General features: G+C 41.2%; 1 protein-coding gene across 1 annotated transcript in view; it reads right to left on the minus strand.

The window, feature by feature from the left end:
- nbas (NBAS subunit of NRZ tethering complex) overlaps positions 1 to 13,548 on the minus strand; it is a 262,175-nt gene that overhangs the window by 39,529 nt on the left and 209,098 nt on the right. Inside the window, exon 49 of the mRNA XM_066676307.1 lies at positions 761 to 900. Coding sequence (XP_066532404.1) covers positions 761 to 900 — 140 coding nt within the window. The remainder of the gene's footprint in view (positions 1 to 760; positions 901 to 13,548) is intronic.

The following is a 13,548-nucleotide window of genomic DNA, read 5'->3' on the forward strand; positions in this document are numbered from 1 at the left end:
AACATGCTGCACAAAGCAATGCAACTGACTAAATCCCTGCAGTGTCCTCAGAGCACAATGCCTAATCAGCAAGCTTCTGATTTCTCTCTCTCTCTCACTCTCTCTCTCTCTCTTTCTGATTTAGCTAGTGTGCACTTTCCTGATCATCTGCATTCTGCCTGCCTTCCTCTTTAATCTAAAAAAAACTCATTCAAACATCTTACAAAACAATTTAGCTCATCAGTCCAGCAATCACACAACTGTAGCTTTTCTATGAGAACTCTGGACAAAAACATTTAGCTTTGAATCAGTGTGTGTGTATCTATATTTATATATGTATCACTGCTAAATTATTTTCCACTAGACATGAGTGTGTGAGCTTTTTTAACTACCCACTCCTACGGTCCTAAGAAAAGGACAATTTCCAGAAGAACAAAAACCCACAATGGTAGTCTACATCAATATGGTCTACTGCAGGTATGACTTTTATTATCTTAAATGCTTCTTAAGTGTATATATATATATAGCTTTGAATTTTGCTATTGAATATTGTAACTCTATTATTGTTTATTCGATAGTCATACTATTATTCAGATATATGGCAAATATATTTGTTTAATATTTGTTTGTTTGTTGTAATATAAATAATATAAATAAATAAACATACAAGATAAAATATTCAATAACATTTGCATGGGACACAGTTTGTTAACCATTCCCGATATATAAAATGAATGTGAGCATTATGTGGGAGTATACAGTTATTAGGGTATTCACATACCTGCTCTTGTCAGTCACAGGTGGCCACGCCTGCAGGAGGAGCATGAGATGCTGAAACTCCTCCCATTTTCTGCTGGACTCCAACAATTCCAGGAAAAGAGAGTAGCGCTTCTCCTCATTCTCAATGTCCTTCATCTCACACTGAGAGAGAGAGAGAGAGAGAGAGAGAGAATCTATAACTCATTTTCTGTTATAAAATTATTTTTATATTAAAACTATGTGTTTATTTTTAAGTAATCCACCCCATTGAACCCTCCAGAAAGGCCTTCCTGTTCCCGTATCTGAGAGTGTAACACCTCTAAAAAGATGTGTCTAAAGCAAAATTGCCACTACCAGGGCTACTGGTACTGGTCAGAATGTGTAGATACAAAAGATGATATCAAAATCTTGCCTTCAATACTGATTCATGAGTGACATTTTTTAAAATATATTTTTAATAAATTACAAACCACAGGTGGCCATGACAGAAATATCATTGGTGCTAAGAATCACTCTGTGTCCGAAACTGTGCCCTATTCACTATACAGCACACTATATTGAGGATCCGCCATTTTGTAGTAGTGCCCTTAAATATATTCAATGCACTCAGTGTTCCACAGTGCACCACAATAATTAGTGTACAACCCATGTACACTAGCGGAGAGCGGATACCCATATTCCACAGCACTGTTTGTAAAAACCTGCATGAGGTTGTGTTTCCTCTTGTGCTGTTTCAAATCTGATTTTCATCCACTCTCACCCACTTTTTTATGGAAGTGTGTAGCATCTACAACAAATATGTGGGCACTCAGAGTACAAGAGGAGGAGGAGGCCATGAGCAGGGAGTTTTTCGATCAGAACAAACCTAAACATGAACCCCGCTGGATCAACCTTTTTTGGTGCTTTTGCACTCTACGCTGTCATAGAGATGAAAAGGCAAACATTTCAAAGTAATAAGAGCTCAACATCAAGTGCGCATCATGTATATTACCCAATTATAGTGTAAAAATATGTAAAACATGTATTTTGCAACAATGTAATAGATGTTTTCTGACATTTTAAACCTTGTTCAGATGTTTTATTCAAGTTTATGCTTCAAAAGTTGCATTCTGGGCAAGTTCTGCCTCTGAATTGGCTCATCTAACTCACTTTGGTTCATACAGAAAAGGAACAGGTCATAAGATGGCATTCCCGAGGGTAAGTGTTGAGGCCAAGTCCTTATAATATTGCACTGTGTAGTGCGTACTATAGGGAGCTATTTTGGACTAGGGCTGCAAAATTTACTACGGGCATTAATGGGAATTACTGGGAATAAAATGGGAATATTCAAAGCTAAAGGTGAAAAACTTCCATATAGTTGGAAAAAAAATATATATATATAAGCATAATCTTGGCTAAAATAATTAGATATGATACCAAAACAGCTGAATAGCAAAGCTGCTCCTCAATCCCAGGCAGATTACACACTGAAGGGCTATTGAGACCACACCCCCTGCACTGTTCATTCTTCCATCACATGTACAGCATATGTCCAGATAACTTCTAGAAACCTGACACTCACTTCCTGAAAGCAAACATTTGGACCAAAGCACTACCTAAGTCAGGTAAGTTTTGACGAGGTTCATATTGTTATTGACAGTAATAGCACTAAAACATTTAAGCAACTATTAAATCAAGGTGTAATCTCACAGTTGCTTGCTATCTTCAGAAATCAGAAAAGCTCAATAAGCAATTTCATTTAAGAGACTAGTTTACCATGGCTAGCAAGAGGTTAGCTTATCAAGGCTAGCATAGGCTAGCTACCTATATTTTATTTGTCTCAACAGGTTCCTGTAACCAAAAATTTAGACTTATTAATTATGTATTTAACATTTTGAAGGCCATTAGCTTTTGTGTTTTTACACTTTGCCATTTTATTTAACAGAAAGTTAAACAAAACTCAACTATGACATCAAAGGTGTCATGGTTATTATTTGTATTGCTATGCCTTCATGTCTGCTGTTGACAAAAAAACAAACAAAAAAAAAAAACAGTACATTTATGATAGTGTATGATATAGTTCCTTTAAATTATCCAATGTTTTCTATTAATTCCAATAAATTCCCATAAATCCCAAAATTTCAATGGAAAGTTTACATGTTGGAATATTTCCAAAGTTCCCAAAACTAAAGTTCCCATAGAAAGTTACCGGTAATTTAATTGAAATGTATCAAAAATTTTCCACCCCTTTGCAACCTTATTTCGGACGCAGCATGAGTTTATATCTTAACTGCAGCAAATAATTAAAATAATACAGAAACACTGATGTTAATGAGATGCATATGAAATTCACACAGCAAATGAGCTGATAACTGACCACTGACTGCTAATTTGATTTTGAACGACACTGAATATATTTCTCATGTGGTGGTATTGAGATAATTGACATAATAATTTGAATAATATGTGGTTGACAGCTTAAGTCTCTGAGCCTATGCACTCATCCCCAGAACATCTGATATCTCCTGATATCTGATATCTAATCTGACACAGCTGTGGAGATTTTGTCAGTTCCGTTTTGATTCACTAACAAACACCTGACATAAAAGTCATGGTTGCTTTACATGTCAATCAAGCAGCCCCTTCCTCTGAAAGTGGGTGGTCCTTGTCATTCCAAGTGAAGAAACAAAGGAGGGAAGGTGCAGAGTGTGTGATGAAAGAACCAAAGCACTTGAACTTGGCTAGTCAATGCTATCAGTTGACAACTATTAGGTTTGTTGAAGAAAGGAGGTTTGGAGAGTTCACATCATCCTGTCTTTAAAAGTTAGTCAATTTTATCTGAAGTATCTGTTCTCCTCAGCCTTATGGGACACAGAGGATAAATGGTTTGTGATTGGTTGCTTTGCAGGCCAGTTAAACGGTCCCTTCCTTTCAAATTTGTCAATACTAAGATAAGAAATGAAGATGGAGGGAAGCTGAAGAGTGTGGGATGGAACGCCAATGGCACTTGATGGTCAGATCAGTAATGGTTGGAGAGACAGAGACATGGGTTAAAGTAGGAACGATGCTCAGGAGTGAAGAGAAAACGATGAGTTTGATAGTCCTGGGGTTCTGAGAGCTCATTCAATGCAATTGCGAGGCTTTTGAGAGGCACTCATGCAGCAAGAGCGGAAATAAACACAAGTAAACAAAAGCGATGTTTGGGAAAATCTGTTGGAAGTATGATAAACTAAAAATAAAAGAAAACTGAGTTAAAGTAAGTGAACTTCTAGTAAAACAACAAGTATACACAGATCAATTTTACAGGGGCACAGACTCAACTTCCCCTACAACAAAACTTGATGTAGCTTTTGCTAAAAAAGAGTGAGAGAGTTAGTGAGTGAGTAAGTCGGTGATTGAGTGAGTAAGTGAGTCATTACGTGAGCAAATGAGCGATTTTTGAGTCTATGAGTGGGTGAGGAAGAATGAGTCTATGATTGAGTTGGTGAGCGAATCGATGAGTGAGAATGTGAATGAATGAATGAGTGAGCGAGTGAGGCTATGAGTGAGAGAGAGTTACAGAGTGAGTAGGTATCGCTGGGACTGAAACTGTGCAATATTTACTATATAGTGCACTATTTGTCCGCCATTTTGAAGTAGTGTCCATTTACCTTTTTATCCAGTGCACTCAAACAATCCCACAATGCACTGCACACTCTAGTATACCATCCATATACCCTAGAGGATATTGGATACCCATAATCCATTGCGTTATTTGATAAAAACCCACATGAGGTAGTGTCCGATATCCTTCACTATCCTCCTGAATTCATTTCCCTATAATAGTGCATTATGTAGTGAGTAATGTAGGGAATAGGGAGCCATTACGGACATGAGAGTGTAAACAAGTGAGTTAGTCTACGGAAGAGTGGAAAGAGAGAGTCTATGAGTGAGTGATTATGTAAATTCATGAGTTGATGAGTATGAGAATGAGCGAGTGTGTCTAAGGGTGAGTGAGTGCATGGGTTGTAAGCCAGTTCCATGAGTATCTCAGACCTAAAAACACACACTGTCCTACAGACATTTCTATCAAGTTCACTTGAGACAAGAAACGAAAATATTGCTCCAAAAACTTTTCTTAAAAAGTATCTCGGGGACAGCAGAGGTACGTGTCTGGGTTGCAGTGTTATCCCTGGGATTTGTTTCGCTGGCATGTTTGCAGCTATATATCAATTACACTTGGCCAGCGAAGCAAAAGCAAGCTCCTGCTGTACTGGTCTTTTCACACCGCCCCAATGTTTGTCCTGCCTTGTCCAAACTGTCAATCCAAGCCCTCCTCCACTTTTTTCAGTTTTGCCAATATCTGTCACATCACTGCCGGTTACTTTCATATTTGTTTAGAGAAAGAATCTATCACATTCTCCTCAGTTCCATTTCAATTTTAAATGCTATTTGTTGTTATTTACAGTTTGTTGGTTCAGGTTCTTTCAAGTTAGCAGTTTATTTTATATCAGAAATGCACTAAGACCAACTGAATGCATTAAAATGTTTAGCCATGACATATTTTGGTAGCGTTTGCGATATTTTCTGCTGTGTCTGATCCACTCATACCAGCACAACACACACTAACACACCACCACCACACCACCACCACATCACTGTCACTGCAGCACTGGGAATGATCCACCACCAAATCATACCTTCTCTAAAGTGGAGCTGGAAAAGCACTTGCTATCGAATGGGAGGCTTCAGAGCACACAGATGTATGTCTAATTCCACAATGATCAAAACAGTCACCCAGCACTGGACTGTGGAGCAGAGGAAATACTTTCTTTGCGGTGGTGGAGCACCATTTAAACACTCTGGGATCTGTTGGAGTGGATTTGTGACCCAGAAAATGATTAGCATCAATGCATTAGATTAATTACATTGTTTTCTGAAGGATGAATAGGTATTAAACGTTCAGAAGGTTTCCTGAGCACGAGATCACAGGCAGACTACTCACTAGTGGAATAAGAAGCCAAGGAAAGAGGGGTGGAAAAAAGACAGTGGTAAAGAGGTGGTGTAGAAGTCGATTAGATGAGCAAACAGATTTGAAATGGCAGCACACCTGAGACTCAGAAGCACAGGGCTGACCTCATTCTGGCCTGCTGCATTAGAAATAATACAATAATCAATGACGAGACCGTCTGCTGTAAAACAGCCTTAGAACATCACTTTGGTTCCTTAACAAACCTTTCCAGAACCTTTAAAGGCGTGTGTGTGTCTATATATATATATATATATTCTAAAATAAAATTAAGGTTCCTTATACCATATACGTACCTTTGTTTGTACAAATATATACATGCACACACACACACACACACACACACACATACAGAGGACTCAGAGAAGGGAGTGTATTCTCCCTGTGGTGGCTTCTACACTCTTGGCTTGTCAGCGAAAGGGGAAGGCGGAGAGAGAAAGTAATTAATTTCCCTTCAGAGCGACTGGAGCGCAATTTAACAGTTCAGGAAACGGCTGATTTCTGAGGGGAAAAGAGAGAGAAAATGTGCAAGAGCATGAGAGAGAGAGAGAGAGGGAGAGAAAGTAAGCAACAGAAAAGAGGAAAAAAATAAAAATCTCCAAACACCCTGGGTGGTTAAACTGAAAATGAGAGAGAGAGAGAGAGGGGAGAGAGAGAGAGGAGAGAGCGGGGAGAGAGAGGAGAGAGAGAGAGAGAGAGAGAGAGAGGGGAGAGAGAGAGAGGAGAGAGCGGGGAGAGAGAGGAGAGAGAGAGAGAGAGAGAGAGAGAGAGAGAAAATAAAACCAAGACCAGTCAAGTCAAGTCTAATTTTGCCGGACCGCCATCGGCTGCACAGTGTTTGTCACAGAGGTGTCTTCTGGCATTGCAACAATGGGAAGATAGGCCCTTTAATAGAGTTTGACGGAGCTGTGAATAGAAACCAGGCTTTTTAAGGAAGCAGCAGGCTAACAGAGCTATATTTTAGTGGATGCTGTATACAGTTGCAAGTGGGGGATTCTGCTCCAGGACGACAGAGTGTAACAAATGGATTCATAACACTGTATCTTCACACTACTCCTCTTTACAATATTTCAAGTAAAGACACCAATCCATGTGAAAAAACAATAACTTCAGCAGCCAAACCGAGCTTTAGAACCAGGGCCATGAGCATTACAACAACATTCGGGGTTTGGTCAGTGGCTCAGTCTCAGTCAGAGAGAGACAGAGAGAGAGAGAGAGAGAGAGAGAGAGAGAGAGAGAGAGAGAGAGAGAGAGAGAGAGAGAGAGAGAAACTCTGGAGAAATACACAATCATTGCTTATATAAAAACGATTGGCAAATAACTAAACTAATCTAACTGTGACACCTCTCTCTCTCGGCCTCTCTCTCACTGATGTGAAAATCAATTAGGCGGACACCTCGCTCGGCCGGCGTCAGTTTGGAGGAGAGTATAATGACATTCCACTCAGCTCACATCCTCTACATCAAATCGATTAATAAACTTCCCTAATACACTCCATTAGAGTCAATCATGCTTGACCTCTAGCTTCTCCACCACTTATTATGATGTCATGAGCACCAAGGAGACCTCACCATAATGCAGAGCGAGGGCACATGTGTGTGTGTGTGTGTGTGTGTGTGTGTGTGTGTGTGTGTGTGTGTGTGTGTCGTCCTATGCTGATCCTTTCCTTTCATCATTGTCCCGGACTGGATTAATATGAAAATTAATTCCAAGCGTCTTAATTGGGCCAAATGGCATTTCTCATTTGCATGCAATGTTGACAGGAGGTTGATCAGTTTATATATTTTTTTTACTCCTGGGGAAAAAGGGGTGTGTGTGAGCATAAGAGAGATTGTGTGTGGGTGGAAAAGCCATGGAGGAGAGTAGCACCTGTGCCTCTGCGTCTTTTGAAACCGCTCCAAGAAGGTTCACACTGCTGAATGCTGTAAGGATGCCTCTATTCAGTTCCATAATATTCTGTTATATTTGGCGTGAATAGTGCTTTTTATAATAGATCCTGTCCCAAAGCGGCTTTGCGGAGGTATTAAACTGGTATTACTGCCCTAAAACTACCATTTATGTTATTTGTCGTGTTATTTTTATCATGGCATTGTGTAGCGAGCCTTTTTTACCCCTTGTGGATTTGTGATTTACTTATTTGTATCCTTCCATGTTTACATCCACCAATGCTCCCTTCACTACAATTCCCAGCATGCATTACATAGTATGGCGTACATACATTGGGAAATGCAAGAAAGAAGTTCGTACCACACTCTCAATATGTAGAGCTAATAAACACAGATCGGATATTTGCATTCCTAGCTATAACCAGGGCTGGGGATCACAGGGGCTCTTACGATACGATATTATCACGATACATCGCTGATGATAATGATGAGATCACTAAACTGCGATTCTGCGAAACTCTATATATTTCAAGATAATGTGTGTATGATACATAACAATATATGTGTCTAACTGAAGAAGGTAAAATACTACTACATATGCAAATAGAAGGAACTATGTATTTATTAGTGTGAGACAATGATTCACTTAGAAATGATTCGGAGACCGACAGACCAAGTTGACTCCAAGAGTTCTGATTCACTCAGTCATTGGCCAAGAGTTGTAAGTCAACTCCTAATTAATAAATACATTTATACTTTATAACATTGCTATGCATACTTTATGAAATACTGCTCTCTCAGTGCAGAGAGACATCGGACAGAGGTGGATTTGGAAGTGTACTTTGAAAAGAACGTTGGATATATCCAACTATATGTGCCCAATGTACAAAAAGTTGATCTCTTTAAGATCAAAGAGAGTCAACACTACGTTTTAGACCAGAGTCCTAACATCTCTAAAGGGAAAATGCCCTTTCTTCCTCGTAATCCAAACACCTAATGACTGATACCGTTTTGTGTGTTTGATTTATTTACTTTTTTATTGTAGGATTAGAAACAGGAAGCCATATAACATCTGCATGTTTCAATATAAATAAAAATATTTAATGCCAGCGTATCGATGATGTAGCACATAAGATATCGATATTATATATCGCCGTATCGATGTTTTGTCCCACCCCTATCAGTAGCATCAACTATGTATAGAAGATTTTTGGAGACACCTCTTCTACTGAGGGGTTTTCACATTAAATAAATAAATAAAATGATGTTACACTTAAACCAATGCATGAAATAAAATAGAGCCCCAGCAGTGGGCTCAGGAGTTGATGGAACACCTTCCAATACCACAGGGATGAGCCAGACGGTGTTTTGAATCCACCATCAGCACCTGACCTCACTCGTGTTTCTATGGTTGCATGAAACCAAACCCTCAAAGCCATGTTACGGCATTTAGCGTCGAAGCATTAAGAGCAGTACACGGCAAATCCAGATATCCTGCTTTATGTGCTACAATGTTCTTTACACTGTTCAATAATTTTGTTTTCAACATGACAGCGGTACCTTCAAACCTCTGCATCCTGGAGGGAGCATGGACAGGTCAGTTATGTGAAAGTGCTACAGACTCACAAGTAAGAATAAACAGAGCCGCTCTGAACCGAGTGTGGACGCTCCATAAATGCCCTGGATCTGTGATTTTTAATGAGATAATGGAGCAGGCAGGTGTGTGACAGGCTGAAGCCTCTGAAGAAGTGGGCTTCTAAAGCAGGGAATTCCCCAAAGGGAGCACAGGAAAGTTCACAGTGTCTAGGGAACGCGGTCAAAGTGGGAGTAAGCCACTGGAACCTGACAGCACTCGACTAAGTGCTAGTCTACATTTCAGAGAGACAGGCAAGGGGGAAAAAAAAAGAGGTTAAAGTTTGCTGCCACCCACTGCCCTCTCGCTTTCTTGGAAATACGCACACACACAATGAAATATCAATGAAATAATGTGCCTCATTCTCCAGTATCCCATCATGCTCTAAAAGAAGACCCCAGGGGAGAAGGAGCGATCCTCCACCAGCGCAGTCATTCTCCCTGCTTCAGAGCATCCACCCACACTACTGAGACACCATCTCTCTCTCTCTGTATGTATGTGTGTGTGTATAAACTGAATGAGTCCTGCTGTGCTAGACTTCACAACATCCACCCACACTTTGGCCTCCCCACAAAGTGGAAATCTACAGGCTCCCCCTATGCAACTGACAAATACAATAACACAAAATAAGCACACACACACATATGTATATATATGTGTGCGTGTGTGTGTGTGCTATAAGACTTTACTCTCGGTTCAATCTTAGAAGTTAGTTGCAATTCATAATTCTGAAATAATGCCCAAAAATAAACTACTTTTGAAAAAAAAAGGCAAATAAAATACAACCATAAAACCACATTACGCCAAACTAATGCCAACTTCCACCACCTCACGTAGCCACCACAGGTTTCAGTGAAACAAACCAATCTGCTGCAGAAAGGAAAAGAACCACAGAGACTGGAATCAACTATTTAAGAGTAAAATAAATCGCGTTTTATGGCCATTTTGCTTTTCTCCCATCCAAGAGCAGACAGTGAAGTGAATGGGGAATCATTACAGGGGCCTGGAATTGACAGTTGTGGCCCTCCTGGTGCCATAAACATCAGAGAGGACTGAGTGGTAATTACGCTGCTTTAACTAGACAAAACAAGAACTGCTCAGCACTCTTTATGGGCTGCCGTATATTACTGATCACCCCTCTGAAGTACGGCATGAGAGAGAGAGACAAAGAGAGAGAGAGTTTATAAAATATCGGCTGATATCACTACACATGATTGTGATACAACTTTCAAAGCATTGTATTCTTAAGATGTAATTTTTTTTTTCTTCATTCATTATCTGTCACCCTTATCCAGTTCAGGGTCGCGGTGGGTCCAGAGCCTACCTGGAATCATTGGGTGCAAGGCAGGAATACACCCTGGAGGGAGCGCCAGCAACACACACACTCACACACATTCACTCACACACTCACACCTACGGACATTTTTGAGTCGCCAATCCACCTATCAACATGTGTTTTTGGACTGTGGGAGGAAACCGGATCACCCGGAGGAAACCCACGCGGACACAGGGAGAACACACCACACTCCTCACAGACAGTCACCCGGAGGAAACCCATGCGGACACAGGGAGAACACACCACACTCCTCACAGACAGTCACCCAGAGGAAACTCACGCAGACACAGGGAGAACACACCACACTCCTCACAGACAGTCACCCAGAGGAAACTCACGCAGACACAGGGAGAACACACCACACTTCTCACAGACAGTCACCCAGAGGAAACCAACGCGGACACAGGGAGAACACACCACACTCCTCACAGACAGTCACCCGGAGGAAACCCACGCAGACACAGGGAGAACACAACACTCTCCTCACAGACAGTCACCCGGAGGAAACCCACGCAGACACAGGGAGAACACACCACACTCCTCACAGACAGTCACCCGGAGGAAACCCATGTGGACACAGGTAGAACACACCACACTCCTCACAGACAGTCACCCAGAGGAAACTCACGCAGACACAGGGAGAACACACCACACTTCTCACAGACAGTCACCCAGAGGAAACCAACGCGGACACAGGGAGAACACACCACACTCCTCACAGACAGTCACCCGGAGGAAACCCACGCAGACACAGGGAGAACACAACACTCTCCTCACAGACAGTCACCCGGAGGAAACCCACGCAGACACAGGGAGAACACACCACACTCCTCACAGACAGTCACCCGGAGGAAACCCACGCAGACACAGGGAGAACACACCACACTCCTCACAGAGAGTCACCCGGAGGAAACCCACACAGACACAGGGAGAACACACCACACTCCTCACAGACAGTCACCCAGAGGAAACCCACGCAGACACAGGGAGAACACACCACACTCCTCACAGACAGTCACCCAGAGGAAACCCACACAGACACAGGGAGAACACACCAACTCCTCACAGACAGTCACCCGGAGCGGGAATCGAACCCACAACCTCCAGGTCCCTGGAGCTGTGTGACTGCGACACCTACCTGCTGCGCCACCGTGCCGCCCTTAAGATGTAATTTTAGCAACTTATTAAAATTATATAGAAGTAAACAGAAGAAATGCAGATGTTTTATGCTGTAGCAGATCACCCAAAATCTAAAATGTATTTAAATATCAGCTACAAATATTGACTAAATCCGAAATCTGTCTAATGCTGATAGCATTTTATTTAATCACAAATCTCCTGATGCCTTCAGAGTTTCACTCTCATTACACATCCCAAGGTTTGATTCAATATCGCAACGTCTTGTGGTAAACATCTAAAAGTTATTATCTATAAAGTAAAGTCCTGTTTACCTCAATTGCTCAACGTGGTCTCTTCTTATCACCAGGTTTCAGATACCAAGCAATCTGGAATTTTATTATAGCTTCATTCTCAATGTTAAAACAGTTTGTGAGTCATTAAGGACTCGTCTACAGCTCTGTTCATCATTCTACACACATCTAACGTCTCTGCACTTTCTCACAGCTTCTTACTAATGAGCTGAAACCTGTGAAACTTTAGAGTAGTAGCATCTTAATGGAATCAATCTGAAGGGTGGTGTGTTTGACAACACATTTATAAGCAGGGGTATGTTTGTAAATATGTACGAGTTTAGCGCGGGTTTCATATCCAATGAACAGCAGGTGGGTTTATCTCCGGAATTTTGAACTGTGTGAATGAAGGTGCGATACACAAGCTGTTTTGCTCGATACAGACTAATACACATGCAGGTAAAAGAGAAGACAGCAGTACGTACGAGGCTATACCGTATTCTATCAACATTTACTTAAACACAGAATACACTGAGGGTGAACCTCATTTGCAGTGTAGCCCAGCGATGTTCAAAACACGGAAAAGAAAAATAAAAGAGGATGAATATAAATCTGACACAAGTGCAACGATGAATAAAATAAAAAAATAATAAAAAATGAAAAATAGATAGATGGATGGAAATAGAGAGAGAGAGAGAGAGGGGAAACTAAGGAGTCCTGGGGCATAAACAGATAAACATGTCTCCCTCTGCTCTCAGTGCTTTTGAGAAATGAGGAGGAGGAGGAAGAGAGGAAGAGTGAATCTCTCTATCAGAACGTAAACAGCTGAGGGACCAGGACAGAGCTGTTGAGGGCCAAATCAAGACGGTCAGCTGCACTTAACTCACTGTAGGTGCCTTGGAGTCTGTGTGATAGAGCTGTGGACGCTCTGTAAGTGTTTCAGGAATGGGTCCTGGGCCACTGAGAGTATGTGCACTCGTTTGAGGAATGTAATGAGGTCGGACTGGCATTTCAGTGTAGGCCATTTGTTCCAGAATGTGCTCCTCAGAGAGTGTGTGTGTGTGTGTGTGTGTGTGTGTGTGTGTGTGTGTGTTGGTGAGTCCCTGTGAAGTTGTATTTTGGCCGTGCCTTTTATCCTGTGGAGCTCCGGGTTCCAGTCCAGTGCTCTGCATGCGTAAGCCTTAAGGGCATTTACTTATCATGGGCACACAAGCTACTAAAAACTACAATTATTCATTGTGGGAAGCTATAGATGTCCACTTCCTTTTGTTCGTTGCTGAAGTATCTATATTTCTTCTGTGAGCACGGCTTGGTGGTCTGGTGAAGCCATCCTCTTAAACAGCTGATGCATTTTTTTACGCATTAGATGTAGAAGTTATTTTTTAAGTTTGTGTGTGTGTAACATTTATTTGAAACCATATACAGTAATCCCTCGCTACTTCGCGTAAAGTACTCTGCAAGTAATTTACCTTTTTTTCTAGGAGGCTTATGGCCACTATATCGAGGATATTGAGGGAAAGTCTAGGAAAACCATGAACGAATAGACTAGGTGCCTTAAA

The sequence above is a fragment of the Hoplias malabaricus genome, chromosome 7 (genome assembly GCF_029633855.1).
Source record: "Hoplias malabaricus isolate fHopMal1 chromosome 7, fHopMal1.hap1, whole genome shotgun sequence".
In the NCBI taxonomy this organism is placed as follows: Eukaryota; Metazoa; Chordata; class Actinopteri; order Characiformes; family Erythrinidae; genus Hoplias; species Hoplias malabaricus.